Raw genomic sequence first — 15,748 nt, 5'->3', positions numbered from 1 at the left:
AACAATTGCTCCAATAGTTTATCTATTTTCACCAAGCTTCATGGCAATTGCCCCGCAGCCCTTTCCAACCTTGTGGAGGTCAACAATTTTGTCTCTGGTGTCTTTTGACAGCTCTTTGGTCTTGCCCATGGTAGTAGTTGGCGTCTGACTGACTGTGGGGTGGACAGGTGTCTTTAAAGGGCTCAGACAGGTGCTACTAAGTTAGATTAATGAATGGAGTAGAGGCGGACTTTTTAAAGGCACAGTAACAGATCTTTGAAAGCCAGAATTCTTGCTGTTTCTCAGGTGTTCAAATACTTATGCTCAGCAGTGCAAGACAAATGAATTCTTTTAAAATCAAACAATGTTATTTCCTGTTTTTTTTTTTTTTTATTAAATTCTGTCTCTCGGAGTGAGAATACATCTGCAATGTGAATTTCAGACCCCTACATGATACAAGTGGGAGAACTTACAAAATTGCAGAGTGTTCAAATGCTCTGTCCCTCACTGTGTGTGTGTGTGTGTGTGTGTATATATATATATATAGATATATATATATATATATATACAGTACAGACCAAAAGTTTGGACACACCTTCTCATTCAAAGAGTTTTCTTTATTTTCATGACTATCAAAATTGTAGATTCACACTGAAGGCATTAAAACTATGAATTAACACATGTGGAATTATATACATAAGAAAAAAGTGGGAAACAACTGAAAATATGTCATATTCTAGGTTCTTCAAAGTAGCCACCTTTTGCTTTGATTACTGCTTTGCACACTCTTGGCATTCTCTTGATGAGCTTCAAGAGGTAGTCACCTGAAATGGTTTTCACTTCACAGGTGTGCCCTGTCAGGTTTAATAGGTGGGATTTCTTGCCTTATAAATGGGGTTGGGACCATCAGTTGCGTTGAGGAGAAGTTAGGTGGATACACAGCTGATAGTCCTACTGAATAGACTGTTAGACTTTGTATTATGGCAAGAAAAAAGCAGCTAAGTAAAGAAAAATGAGTGGCCATCATTACTTTAAGAAATGAAGGTCAGTCAATCTGAAAAATTGGGAAAACTTTGAAAGTGTCCCCAAATGCAGTCACAAAAACCATCAAGCGCTACAAAGAAACTGGCTCACATGCGGACCGCCCCAGGAAAGTAAGACCAAGAGTCACCTCTGCTGCGGAGGATAAGTTCATCCTAGTCACCAGCCTCAGAAATCGCAGGTTAACAGCAGCTCAGATTAGAGATCAGGTCAATGCCACACAGAGTTCTAGCAGCAGACACATCTCTAGAACAACTGTTAAGAGGAGACTGTGTGAATCAGGCTTTCATGGTAGAATATCTGCTGGGAAACCACTGCTAAGGACAGACAACAAGCAGAAGAGACTTGTTTGGGTTAAAGAACACAAGGAATGGACATTAGACCAGTGGAAATCTGTGCTTTGGTCTGATGAGTCCAAATTTGAGATCTTTGGTTCCAACCACCGTGTCTTTGTGCGACGCAGAAAAGGTGAACGGATGGACTCTACATGCCTGGTTCCTACCGTGAAGCATGGAGGAGGAGGTGTGATGGTGTGGGGGTGATTTGCTGGTGACACTGTTGGGGATTTATTCGAAATTGAAGGCATACTGAACCAGCATGGCTACCACAGCATCTTGCAGCGGCATGCTATTCCATCCAGTTTGCGTTTAGTTGGGCCATCATTTATTTTTCAACAGGACAATGACCCCAAACACTCCTCCAGGCTGTGTAAGGGCTATTTGACCATGAAGGAGAGTGATGGGTGCTGCGCCAGAATACCTGGCCTCCACAGTCACCGGACCTGAACCCAATCGAGATGGTTTGGGGTGAGCAGGACCGCAGAGTGAAGGCAAAAGGGCCAACAAGTGCTAAGCATCTCTGGGAACTCCTTCAAGACAGTTGGAAGACCATTTCAAGTGACTACCTCTTGAAGCTCATCAAGAGAATGCAAAGCAGTAATCAAAGCAAAAGGTGGCTACTTTGAAGAACCCAGAATATGACATATAGTTTCACACTTTTTTGTTATGTATATAATTCCACATGTGTTAATTCATAGTTTTGATGCCTTCAGTGTGAATCTACAATTTTATAGTCATGAAAATAAAAAAAACTCTTTGAATGAGAAGTTGTGTCCAAACTTTTGGTCTGTACTGTATATATATATATATATATATATATATATATATATATAGTATATATATTGTGACACAGTAAAGGGAGTTGTACAGGGAGGCAGGTATTTTCCTCCCAGTGCAGGTGGGGTCAAACACATGGGTGGGGTCATGTGTTTTGGCAACACCTAGCTGTTTTTAAAAGACAGCTGGGTTTAGCAGAGGTGATCTCTGTATTGGAATATTGGGATCTGAGACTTCTACCGGGCTTCGAGGGCTGAGACCCGTGTGAGGGGAAATAGGCCACCTAAAGCCTGTTCATGGACTCTTCGAGGCAGAACTGCCAGCAGGGTGTGAACTAACACCAAAACCACAAGGTGACTTTTTTGTTTATGAACTTGCCAAGAGTCTGAATAAACACTGTTTGATTTAAGAACTGGTTGGTGCCTCTATACTGCATCCACTTATCCAGTCTACCAGAGCGAGATATAGATATAGATATATATCAGTGGTTTGGTATTTAAAAAGGACCCTTCACCACTCCTGACCTGCCTATTTAAATAGTTACATGCATTCTCCATGTAATAACAATTCTGGAGCATCTATTGTGCCTGCACAGACTGAAAGGGCAGCACTGATTGGATGGAGTCAGTCCGTGCAGGTCCCCCCCCCCCCCCCCAACTGGTTACCTCCCCTCTGTACCTTTACTAAAGGGTAATAGCAATTCATTCATAACTTCTAGTGCAAATAATAAAGGAATGGCACAACATAGAGCCATAAGAATAGATGCTTCAGAATTGTTAATATGCAGGAAATGCATGTAGCTATTAAAATAGGTAGGTCAGGAGTGGTAAAAAGGTCCTCTTTAAAGACGGCACCTGCTGCTCTTATGAGGCAACTGGGGCTAATAGGGTAATCTATAACATCGATCACACACATTTAACCTCGGATGCGATAGTTAAGTGCAACCATGGCATCTGGGAGGTAAAAACCGGGAAGCACATGCCCCCGGCCGTGCACAGGCTCCCCCTAATGAAGAATAGTGGAGCCAGATGGTGTGAAGGTGTGTGTGTGTGTGTGTGTGTGTGGCAGCCTCAGTCCTCCTAAATTATCGGAGACTGCCTCACATAAGTTTCTATGGAGAGCCTGCTTATGTCAGTGCTCCATAGGAGCACAGTGAAATGCTCATAGACTCCAATGCTTATTTATTGGAGTCTATGAGAAAAGCAATCTGATGATTGCTAGTTCAAGTTCCATAGGGGAACTATTCAAAAGTGTAAAAAAGAAAAGTTATTTTTTAAATCATATCACCACCTTCCCGCAAAATAAAAATAAAAATGCATAAAAAATTAAACTAAATAAACGTTAAATTAAATAAACATTATGGGCATCCCCACATGCAAAAACACCTGTGCTATTAAAATCTAAAATTATTGATCCCATATGGCAAAATGCAAAATGAAGAAAAAAAAAAAAGGTGGCCCTATTTCAACTTTTCACTGTGTATTCAATTACCCCTTAATTCCACATTTTTGTTCCCTGTACTGCCTACTTTTACCTGTGCTTAAAATAGGGTTGCTAGGCATGGTCCGTCTATCTGTTGATAGATGGAGCACGCAGCGTGCAGGCTCACATTACTGACAGCCAGGGACTGTAAGTAAATGATTAAAGCCAGGTCCTCCCCAGCAGCTGATAACAGTGCACTGTGTGCACTTCTCCCTGTCCCTGCGCTTGGCAGACGCTCCCTCACTCAGCAGACTTGGAGAATGCAGAGTTGGAGCAGCGCACAACAGGGAAAGGAGATCTGCCATCTGCTCAGTGTATAAATGAAAGCAACATGTGGTAAGAGGACCCCTTTGTACTGCCGGAGATTAACCATTTAGCGGGGAGAGCTCTGGTTACTGACACTTTTGGGGGGCTATTGTTACTGGCTAGTCTGGGCAGACGGGATCATCCTCAGGGTGAGGGCAGTGGCGGCCATCTTAACTGAATAGTGAAATTGCAGTTTTAAGCAGACTGGTTGCTAAGGGCTGAATCTTATTAAATATGGGGTAAGCCAGTCTAATAGTAATCGATTCTGGAATATCATGTTATTAGTAACTACATATATGAAAATTGAAATTAGGGTCTAAATGTGACAGTTATCCTTTAAATGAAAGAAGTTTGGAACAACCAGGATTCTTCCTAGAGCTGGCAGCCCCAACAAAATTTAAAATGACCAAAAGTAATCTGGTGAAAAGGGCCCTAGGAATAAAGGCGACCAATAATCAAATAGTGACTCTGACTGAGCTCCAAACATCCTCAGTGCAGGTGGGAGAAACTTCCAGAAGGTTATCCATCACTGCAATACTCCACCAATCTGGGATATATGACAGAGTGGCTATAAAGAGGCTTCTCCTCAGTAAAAAAATAAATAAAGAACTATCAGATTGAGAAACAAAGATTGAGCTTTTTGGCCTAAATTCCTAGCATCATGTTTAAAGGAAACCAGGCAATGAAGCATGGTGGTGGCAGCTTCATGCTGTGGGGAGTGTTTTTACGTGGCTGGGACAGGTAGACTGGTCAGAGTTGAGCGAAAGCTGAATGAAGCAAAGTACAGAGATATTCTTAATGAAAACCTGATCCAGAGTGCTCAGGACTACATAACTGGCCAAACATTTGCCTTCCAACACGACAATGACCATGAACACAGAGTCAAGACAACACAGGAGTGGCTAAAGGACAACTCTGTGAATGACCTTGATAGGTCAGCCAGAACCCTGACAATCCCAATTAAACATCTTAAGGAGAGACCTGCAAATAGCTATTGAAGGTTCCCATCTAACCTGATGAGTTTGAGAGAATCTGTAGAGAAGAATGGCAGACAATCCCCAAATTTAGGTGTGCAAATGTTGTTGCATCATATCCAGACTTGAAGCTGTAATCCCAGCCAAAGGTGTTTCAAATCCTGAAGCTTCAAGTCCTGAGTAAAGGGTCTGAATACTTATGTCAATGCAAGATTTTAGTTTTTTTTTTTATTATTAGTCATTATGGGGTATTGACTACAGAATTATAGGGAAAAATGCCACAACATAACAAAATGTGTAACAATTTAAAGTGTCTCTTTCTCATGGGTGACCAGAATTTCAACATATCTTAAAGGGAATCTGTCACTAGCATATTAGCATATTTTTTTTTTTATGAATCCATGTGTAATAAAGTACCTTATTTCCATATGTCTTGTGCTCAGAGGGGCGTTATTCTTTATTCTTAAGACGACTGAAGGCAACAGCTTCAACAGCATCACTGGGCATGCGCCGATCCCAGTGACGTTTTCGCTGTTTCCTCAGTCGTCTTATCATCACGCAGGTGAAGGCAATCGCCGGCACTGCGCCTGCGCGGGATTTCGGATGCGGGCAAGTTTGCCGCAGAGCGCGGCGCTGGGGGGGGGTAGCACTTAGCCGCGCCTCTGGGAGTCGATTTAGGCTAACTTGGAGGAGTTCTTAGTTTTCAAATTTAGGCGGGCACGGCACTTCAGAGGGGCATTCCTGGGCACCGTGGACAAAGAATAACGCCCCTCTGGGCTCTTTACAGCTTCATTTGCATATCATAAAAAGCGTTTTTTTAAGGAATGACAAGACGCAGAAAAAAAGAACAAGACATATGGAAATAAGGTACTTTATTACACATCGATTCATTAAAAAATTATTTTGCTAATTTGCTAGTGACAGATTTCCTTTAACTGATACAAATATTTTTCCAGAAATTTTAAGTTACAATACTTTACCAGCTAGGGTAGAAGTTGCCAAGAGAATATGTAATATAACAGCACATAGAGGCAACAATTGTCCATTTACAGCCAATTTTCTTAATTAAAATTGGAGGAACAAACGTTGAAGATATAATTAGAGCTCCATAGATGATACTCAGTGAAGCAACACCAAGACCTTGATCTGCATTGAGGCTGCTCTGAAAAAAAAAAAAAAGAGAGAGATAATAAATATTGCAGTTATTATATTATATGAGTTTTACCAAATGACAAATTCTGTTCTGCTACTGTGCTGAAAACATTAGGCCATTACAAGGAGGGATGAGTGAATCTACTTCGGATAAATCATCCGAAGTCGATTTGCATAAAACTTTGTTTCAATACTGTAGGGAGCAAGCGCTCTGTACAGCATTAGAATATATTGGCTCATATGAGCCGAAGTACCTTATAACCAAACCCAAGTTCGGGAAATGTTTTTTTACAGTAGAAATCAATTTATGAAGTTATTACGCAAAATCTCGCAAGACTTCGTGAAGTAATAACTTCAGCTCATCAGAGCCAATGCATTCTAATACTGTACAGAGCACTCCGTACAGTATTGAAACTAAGTTTTATGCAAATCGCTCATCCCTAACTCCAAGTAATAATATCATATGTATAATTAAGAACAAATACACAACTTCTGAAAAGAGAAAAGAAAAAGAAAAGATCTGCAGGAAAATCATTTTATATGGCTTCCTTCAGGCATGTACACCACAGCAAAATTCAGAATAAGTATCTCCATCTACTGTGAGTTAATGTCAACAGCATAACTATTTTATAACTGATTCAAGCAAATAACTGATGTACAGTTGGTCTCTGATTTGTACCATCTCTTTACAGGGGGTAAAGTCTCTAAAGTAATCATGAATAGGGTTGAGCGAACCCGAACTGTAAAGTTCGGATTCGTACCAAACTTTAGGATTTTTGGACCCCGGACCCGAACCCGAAAGTTTGTGTTCGGTGTTCAGCGTTATCTTGGCGCTTTTTGATAGGCTGCAGAGCAGCCAATCAACAAGTGGTTAACTGTCTGACCTTAGAAGCCATCACAGCCATGCAAACTAATGGTGTGGCTGTGATTGGCCAGTGCAGCATGTGACCCAGGCTCTATATAAGCTGGCGTAAGATAGCGCTGCACGTCACTCTGCTGTACTTACTGTAGGGAGAGGATACTGCTGGACTTGTGATTTCAGGGAGAGAATAGGAGAGAATCTAACTCAGCGATCTACCTAGAAATAGTTGTGTGGGTGCAGGGCACAATCGTTTTACCCTGCCCTAAGCCCATTGACCCCAAAAATGTTATGCAAGCTCAGTGCACCAGCACTGCATCTGAGCTTTTGGGACATTGCAAATCACAATTTTTGGGGCAATTTAAAACATCTGGATTAGTCAGTGTGCAATTTAAGCTAGAAATACACCGATCAATTTCTGGGGTTTGAAAAACAAACTTGTTTGTAAAAAAAAAAAAAAATTTCCTGATCTGCAAGTGTTAAATTCAAGTTTAATATATATACAGCTTTCATATTCTGTTACCAAAAGAAAAACTTTTTGGGCAATCTACAACATCTGGATTAGTCAGTGTGCAATTTAAGCTAGAAAAACACCCATCATTTTCTGGGGTTTTAAAAACACAGTTTTTTGTCAAAAAACTGTGTTCTCCTAAACTGCAAGTGTTAAATTCAAGTTTAATATATACAGCTTTCATATTCTGTTACCAAAAAAATACTATTTTGGCAATCTACAACATCTGGATTAGTCAGTGTGCAATTTAAGCTAGAAATACACCAATCATTTTCTGGGGTTTTAAAAACACACTTTTTTGACTAAAACCACTATTTTCAGGCCTTGGAGCATCAGCACGTGTGAAATTACAGGCTTATATACTGCTGTCAAATTCAGTTGTTAAACAAACACTCGTTTGGGCACAAAAAAAATTGTTGGCAGCCTTTGATGCAGATATCATTGTGAGATACACCCTTAATTCAGTTAGATTTAGAGATTTGAAATACCGCCATTTGGTACACCAATATTAAATTCAGGCCTAAACTGGTTCAGGCCGTGTGAGATACACCCTCTACAAACAAGGGTTTGATTCAGGCAATTGATATACAGCCATTTGAAATACAGCCATTTTGTGCAAAGAAATCTTTAATTCAGGCCTACGCTGGTTCAGGCCGTGTGAGATACACCCTCTACATACAGAGGTTTGATTCAGGCATTTGAATACAGCCATTTTGTGTAAAGAGCTCTTTAATTCAGGCCTACACTGGTTCAGGCCCTGTGAAATACACCCTCTACATGCAGGGGTTTGATTCAGGCATTTGAAATACAGACATTTGAAATACAGCAATTTTGGGCAAAGAAATATTTAATTTAGGCCTACACTGGTTTAGACCTTGTGAGATTGACCCTCTACATACAGGGGTTTGATTCAGGCATTTGAAATGCAGCCATTTGAAATACAGCCATTTTGGACAAAGAAAATTTTAATTTAGGCCTACACTATTTTAGGCCCTGATAGATACACCCTGTACATACAGGGGTTTGATTCAGGCATGTGAAATACAGCCATTTAAAATACGGCCATTTTGGGGGAAAAAATCTTTATTTCAGGCCTACACTGGTTCAGGCCATGTGAGATACACCCTCTACATATAGGGGTTTAATTCAGGCATTTGAAATACCGCCATTTGGTGCACCAATATTGAATTCAGGCCTACACTGGTTCAGGCCCAGTGAGATACACCCTCTACATACAGGGGTTTGATTCAGGCATTTGAAATACAGCCATTTTGGGCAAAGAAATCTTTAATTCATGCCTATACTGGTTCAGGCCCTGTGAAATACATCCTCTACATACAAGGGTTTGATTCAGGCATTTGAAATACAGCCATTTTGGGAAAATAAATATTTAATTTAGGCCTACATTGGTCCTGGCCCTGTGAGATACACCCTCTACATACAGGCGTTTGATTCAGCGATTTAAAATGCAGCCATTTGAAATGCAGCCATTTTGGGCAAATAAATAATTAATTTAGGCCTACATTGGTTTAGACCTTGTGAGATACACCCTCTACATACAGGGGTTTGATTTAGGCATTTGAAATGCTGCCATTTGAAATGCAGCCATTTTGGGCAAAGAAATATTTAATTTAGGTCTACACTGGTTCAGGCCCTGTGAGATACACCCTCTACATACAGGGGTTTGATTCAGGCATTTGAAATACAGCCATTTTGGGCAAAGAAATATTTAATTTAGGCCTACACTGGTTCAGGCCCTGTGAGATACACCCTCTACATGCAGTGGTTTGATTCAGGCATTTGAAATAAAGCTATTTGAAATACAGCCATTTTGTGCAAATGAATCTTTAATTCAGGCCTACACTGGTTCAGGCCATGTGAGATACACCCTCTACATACAGGGGTTTGATTTAGGCATTTGAAATACTGCCATTTGAAATGCAGCCATTTTGGGCAAAGAAATATTTAATTTAGGTCTACACTGGTTCAGGCCCTGTGAGATACATCCTCTACATACAGGGGTTTGATTCAGGCATTTGAAATACAGCCATTTTGGGCAAAGAAATATTTAATTTAGGCCTACACTGGTTCAGGCCCTGTGAGATACACCCTATGCATGCAGTGGTTTGATTCAGGCATTTGAAATAAAGCTATTTGAAATACAGCCATTTTGTGCAAATGAATCTTTAATTCAGGCCTACACTGGTTCAGGCCATGTGAGATACACCCTCTACATACAGGGGTTTGATTCAGGCATTTGAAATACCGCCATTTGGTTCACCAATATTGAATTCAGGCCTACACTGGTTCAGGCCGTGTGAGATACACCCTCTACATACAGGGGTTTGATTCAGGCATTTGAAATACAGCCATTTGGTGCACCAATATTGAATTAAGGCCTACACTGGTTCAGGCCCTGTGAGATACACCTTCTACATACAGGGGTTTGATTCAGGAATTTGAAATACAGCCATTTGAAATACAGCCATTTTGGGCAAAGAAATATTTAATTTAGGCCTACATTGTTTCCTGCCCTGTGATATATATCCTCTACATACAGGGGTTTGATTTAGCCATTTGAAATACAGCCATTTTGGGCAAATAAATATTTAATTTAGGCCTACATTGGTTTAGAACTTGTGAGATACACCCTCTACATACAGGGGTTTGATTCAGGCATTTGAAATACAGCCATTTGAAATTCAGCCATTTTGGGCAAAGACATATTTAATTTAGGCCTACACTGGTTTAGGCCTTGTGAGATAGACCCTCTGCGTACAGGGGTTTGATTCAGGCATTTAAAATACAGCCATTGTGGGCAAAGAATTATTTAATTTAGGCCTACACTAGTTCAGGCCGTGTGAGATACACCCTCTACATACAGGAGTTTGATTCAGGCATTTGAAATACTGCCATTTGGTACACCAATATTGAATTCAGGTCTACACTGGTTCAGGCCCTGTGAGATACACCTTCTACATACAGGGGTTTGATTCAGGAATTTGAAATACAGCCATTTGAAATACAGCCATTTTGGGCAAAGAAATATTTAATTTAGGCCTACATTGTTTCCTGCCCTGTGATATATATCCTCTACATACAGGGGTTTTATTTAGCCATTTGAAATACAGCCATTTTGGGCAAATAAATATTTAATTTAGGCCTACATTGGTTTAGAACTTGTGAGATACACCCTCTACATACAGGGGTTTGATTCAGGCATTTGAAATACAGCCATTTGAAATTCAGCCATTTTGGGCAAAGACATATTTAATTTAGGCCTACACTGGTTTAGGCCTTGTGAGATAGACCCTCTGCATACAGGGGTTTGATTCAGGCATTTAAAATACAGCCATTGTAGGCAAAGAATTATTTAATTTAGGCCTACACTAGTTCAGGCCCTGTGAGATACACCCTCTACATGCAGGGGTTTGATTCAGGCATTTGAAATACCGCCATTTTGGGCAAATAAATATTTAAATTTCGGCCTACACTGGTTTAGGCCTTGTGAGATACACCCTCTACATACAGGGGTTTGATTCAGGCATTTGAAATACAGCCATTTGAAATTCAGCCTTTTTTGGCAAAGATATATTTAATTTAGGCCTACACTGGTTCAGGCCCTGTGAGATACACTCTCTACATACAGGGGTTTCATTTAGGCATTTGAAATATAGCCAATTTGTGCAAAGAGATCTTTAATTTAGGCTTACACTGGTTCAGGCCCTGTGAGATACACCCTCTACATGCAGTGGTTTGATTCAGTCATTTGAAATACAGCCATTTGAAATACAGCCATTTTTTGCAAAGAAATATTTCATTCAGGCCTACACTGGTTCAGGCACTGTGAGATACACCCTCTACATACACGGGTTTAATTCAGGCATTTGAAATACAACCATATGAAATACAGCCATTTAGTGATTTACTTCAGGCCTACACTGGTTCAGGCCGCGTGAGATACACCCTACATACAGGGGTTTGATTCAGGCATTTGAAATACAGCCATTTGAAATACAGCCATTTTGTGATTTAATTCAGGCCTACACTGGTTCAGGCACTGAGAGATACACCCTCTACATGCAGGGGTTTTATTCAGGCATTTTAAATACAGCTATTTTGGGCAAAAAAATCTTTAATTGAGGCCTAGTCTGGTTCAGGCTGTGTGACATACACCCTTTACATACTGTCGTTTTATTCTACTAATAATTAATTAAACACCCATTTAGGTCAAGATCCAAAAAATTGGAGAACTTCAAATAAGGGACGTGGCCCAGGTCGTTGTGCTGCTGGTTGAGCTCCTGTTGCTTGAAGAGGACGTGGTCGATCTGTTCCAGCTACACGCACAAGTGAAACCCCTTCCTCCCGTGCGAATAGGCGACAAAACCTGCAGCGGTATTTGGTTGGGCCTAATGCTGCGCTACGAATAACGAGGTCTGAACAAGTACAGGCGATAGTAGATTGTTCTGCTGACAGTGAATCCACTTCCTTCACATTGTCTCCCACCCAGTCTCCTGCTGAAAGACCACAGTTGGCACCTGCAGCCAATGTCAATCAGTCTTTCACCTCACCGCCTTGCAAATCGGCCAAGCAGTCTTAGCCCCAAGTCATGCAGCAGTCTCTTCTGCTTTTTGATGACTCTGTTAGCAAGGTTTCCCAGGGCCATCCACCTATCGCTGCCCCAGAAGTGGAAGAGATTGAGTGCACCGATGCCTAACCACTTATCTTTCAAGATGAGTACATGGGAGGACCCTCGCCACACGTCTCGAATGATGACGAAACACAGGTGCCAACTGCTGGGGCTTTCAAAAGTGTGCAGACCGACAAGGAAGGCAGGGGTGAAGACTGGGTGAAAGATGATGTGGAGGATGATGAGGTCATCGACCCTTAATGGATTCAAGGTCATGCGAGTGACCTGTGTAGTTTTGAGGAAGAGGCGGTGGTCGCACAGAGCCACCAGCACAGCAGAAGAGGGAGCAGGGTGCAAAAGCAGAGCAGCCGTCCCCTAGACAGTACGCCTGCTACTGCCCACCGCAGCAAGGGACCGAGCACACCAAAGCCAGCCCCAAGGAGTTCCCTGGCGTAACAGTTCTTCAGACAACGTGCTGACGACAAGACAGGAGTAGTGCAATCAGAGCCTGAAGCGAGGCATAAACGTTCTCAACCTGAGCACAACCTGCATGAACAGGCATTTCAGTGCAAAGCAGGAGCTGCAGTGGAGTAGACACCTCAAAAACCAAGAAAGGTCTCTGGCACCTCCTGCTTCCTCTTCTGCTGCAGTCTTGGCCTCTTCATCCACCTCTGGAGTTACAGTGCCACCCCACAAACAGAGGATCTGCCAACAACACCAACACCTGGGTCACCAAGCATCTCCACAATGTCTCAAGGAAGCGTTCAGCTCTCCATCTCCCAAACGCTGGAGAGGAAGAGGAACGACCCCCCTACCCACCCCGATCCCTAGCCCTGAATGTCAGCATTTCTAAATTACTGGCCTTTGAAAGGTCTGGTGGAGACGGATAGTTTTAAAGGCCTTATGGCGGTGGCTGTCCCACAGTATGTCGTGGCCAGCCACCACTACTTTTCAAGGTGAGCCATCCCTTTCCTGCACAACCAAGTAGGGGATAAAATTAGGTGTGCACTGCGCAATGTCATCTGTGGCAAGGTGCACCTGACTACGGATATGTGGACCAGTAAGCACGATCAGGGTCTTTATATCTCCATAACAGCACACTGGGTAAATGCAGTGGCGGCTGGGCTTGAGGCGGATAGCAGTTTGGCGCATGTCCTTCCACCACTGAGGATTGCAGGGAGCTTCAGTTTGCCTTCTGTTGCTTCCTCCTCCTACTCCGCTTCTTATCCTCTACCAGCTCCTCATCCGGTCAGCATAACACCTACACCACCAACTTCAGCACAGCCAGGGGTAAACGACAGCAGGCAGTTTTAAAACGTATCTTTTAGGGTGACAAACCCCACACCGCTCACAAGCTATGCATGGGCCTTGAACAACAGACTGATGAGTGGTTTGTGCCAGTCAGCCTCAAGCCCGGCCTGGTGGTGTGCGATAATGGGCAAAATCTCATAGCAGCCTAAATTGACGCACATCCCTTGCCTGGTGCATGTGCTGAATTTGGTGGTGCAGAGATTTCTTATAACTTACCCAGATATTTCAGAGCTGCTCCATAAAGTGCGGGCTGTCTGTGCGCGCTTTTGGCGTTCTCATCCTGCTGCTGCTCGGCTGTCAGCGCTGCAGCGCAACTTCGGCCTTCCCTCATATGTGACATGCCCACAAGGTGGAACACCAACTTTCACATGCTGGCCAGACTGTGCGAGTAGCAGCAGGCGATAGTGGAGTTTCAGCTGCAGCACGCACGGGTGAGTCGCTCGGCGGAACAGCACCACGTCACCATCAATGACTAAGCCTCCATGCGAGACATGTGTTCCTTGTTGCGCTGTTTCGAGTACTCCACCAACATGGCCAGTGCCGATAACGCCATTCTCGGCGTTACTATCCCACTTCTATGCCTCCTTGAAAAAAAACGCTCCTGGCGATGATGGAAGAGGATGTGGCACAGGAGGAGGAGGCGGAAGAGGAATCATTTTATAGGGTTTCCGTCCAGTCTTTCCCAAGTGGCTCCAAGGGTGGGTTCCTGCACTCACAATCCCAAGGTACACAATTGTCACAGTTCTGGAGGATGAAGAGGAGGAGATGGAGTAGGAGGAACCATGTTCACAGCCGAGTGGCACCCAGACCAGCTCATGGCCATCACTGGTGTGTGGATTGGAGGGATACAGTGGACACAGACGATACACCTCCCACAGAGGACAGCTTTTCGTTGCCTCTGGGCAGCCTGGCACACATGAGCGCTTACATGCTGCAGTGTCTCTGCAACGACCGCCGAGTTGCCTTCATTCTAACTTGTTCTAATTACTGGTTGGCAACGCTGCTGGATGTAATAATACATTATTCAGTAATTAATGCGCGCCACATCCCTTCATTCAATGCTTAAACTTTAATAATTTCTTCCATATTTCAACTCTATAATTTTAAATTTGAAAAAATGAATCCTACCTGGCCTGGAACCCCGATTCCCCGCCACCCGTGATCACCATGGTAGGCGCATAAAAGAACATCGAAAGTTGATAGAGCAGATATCAAATTGGATTGTGAACATCACGGGGACGTGCGACATGGTGGGGCAGTAAGTGTGCACACGCCTACACAAACTGACTGACACTGACAGGGGTCAGCCCCTGCAACTTCTGGGTCTCCAAATTGGGTACATGGCCTGAGCTTGCCCTTTACCCCTTGGAGGTGCTGGCCTGCCCTGCAGCCAGTGTATTGTCTGAACGTGTGTTTAGCATGACTGGAGGGGGTTATCACAGGCTATATTTCCCAATGTTTTGGGGTGTACCCTAATTTTAAAAATAAAATGTAAAACCAAAAAGAAGTGTAGGCTACCTCCTTCTCCTCCTCCACCGCCGCTTCCACATCCATCGTCTCCTCAACCTACTACTCCATATGGACCTCATCCTCCTAGATCAAGATTTTTATTTAATTTTTTTACCCATTTTATGTTATTTAAAGTCATTTCCCTATCCACATTTGTTTGCAGAGCACTTGCCATGCTCTTAACCATATATTGATGCCATTTGCAGCCCTCTAGCCCTTTCCATTACCTTTTTACAGCCATTTTAGTGCTCAAAAGTTTTAGTCCCCATTGACTTCAATTGGGTTCGGGTTCAAGTTAGGGTCCCGAACTCAAACTTTTTTCTCATTTTCGGTCGAACCCGTCGAACCCGAACATCCAGGTGTCCGCTCAACTTTAACCGCAACATTATCTGTGCTACATCTCCGGTGTAACGTGTGTGCAGCCTAAAAATATTTGTGACATCCAGTGTACTTTTTCTGTAGACGGTGTCCGCTGTGGCCAGTTACATTACCTGCGCTACATCTCCTGTATAACGTTTGCCCATCCTAAATATCAGTGACATTCATTCAGTGTAATTTTTTATTAGCCGCTGGTGACAGTGACATTACTTGCGCTAAACCTCCTGTATGACGTTTGTGCGTCCTAAATATCAGTGATATTCATTCACTGTAATTTTTTATTAGGTGCTGGTGACAGCGACATTACTTGTGCTATACCTCCTGTATTACATTTGTGCATCCTAAATATCAGTGACATTCATTCAGTGTAATTTTTTATTAGGTGGTGGTGACAGTGACATTACTTGTGCTATACCTCCTTTATAATGTTTGTGCATCCTAAATATCAGTGACATTCATTCAGTGCAATTTTTTATTAGGCGGTGGTGACAGCAACAATTC

The 15,748-nt window shown here is 42.6% G+C and overlaps 1 protein-coding gene across 1 annotated transcript in view; it reads right to left on the bottom strand.

Annotated features, from left to right (window-relative positions):
• Positions 1-15,748, bottom strand: part of LOC122936338 (protein unc-93 homolog A-like) — a 411,461-nt gene that overhangs the window by 298,717 nt on the left and 96,996 nt on the right. Inside the window, exon 2 of the mRNA XM_044292489.1 lies at positions 5,878-6,059. Coding sequence (XP_044148424.1) covers positions 5,878-6,059 — 182 coding nt within the window. The remainder of the gene's footprint in view (positions 1-5,877; positions 6,060-15,748) is intronic.

This window comes from Bufo gargarizans, chromosome 4, assembly GCF_014858855.1.
Source record: "Bufo gargarizans isolate SCDJY-AF-19 chromosome 4, ASM1485885v1, whole genome shotgun sequence".
NCBI classification, from domain to species: domain Eukaryota; kingdom Metazoa; phylum Chordata; class Amphibia; order Anura; family Bufonidae; genus Bufo; species Bufo gargarizans.
The sequence above is the reverse complement of the archived record's forward strand: the minus strand, read 5'-3'. Positions and strand labels throughout refer to the sequence as shown.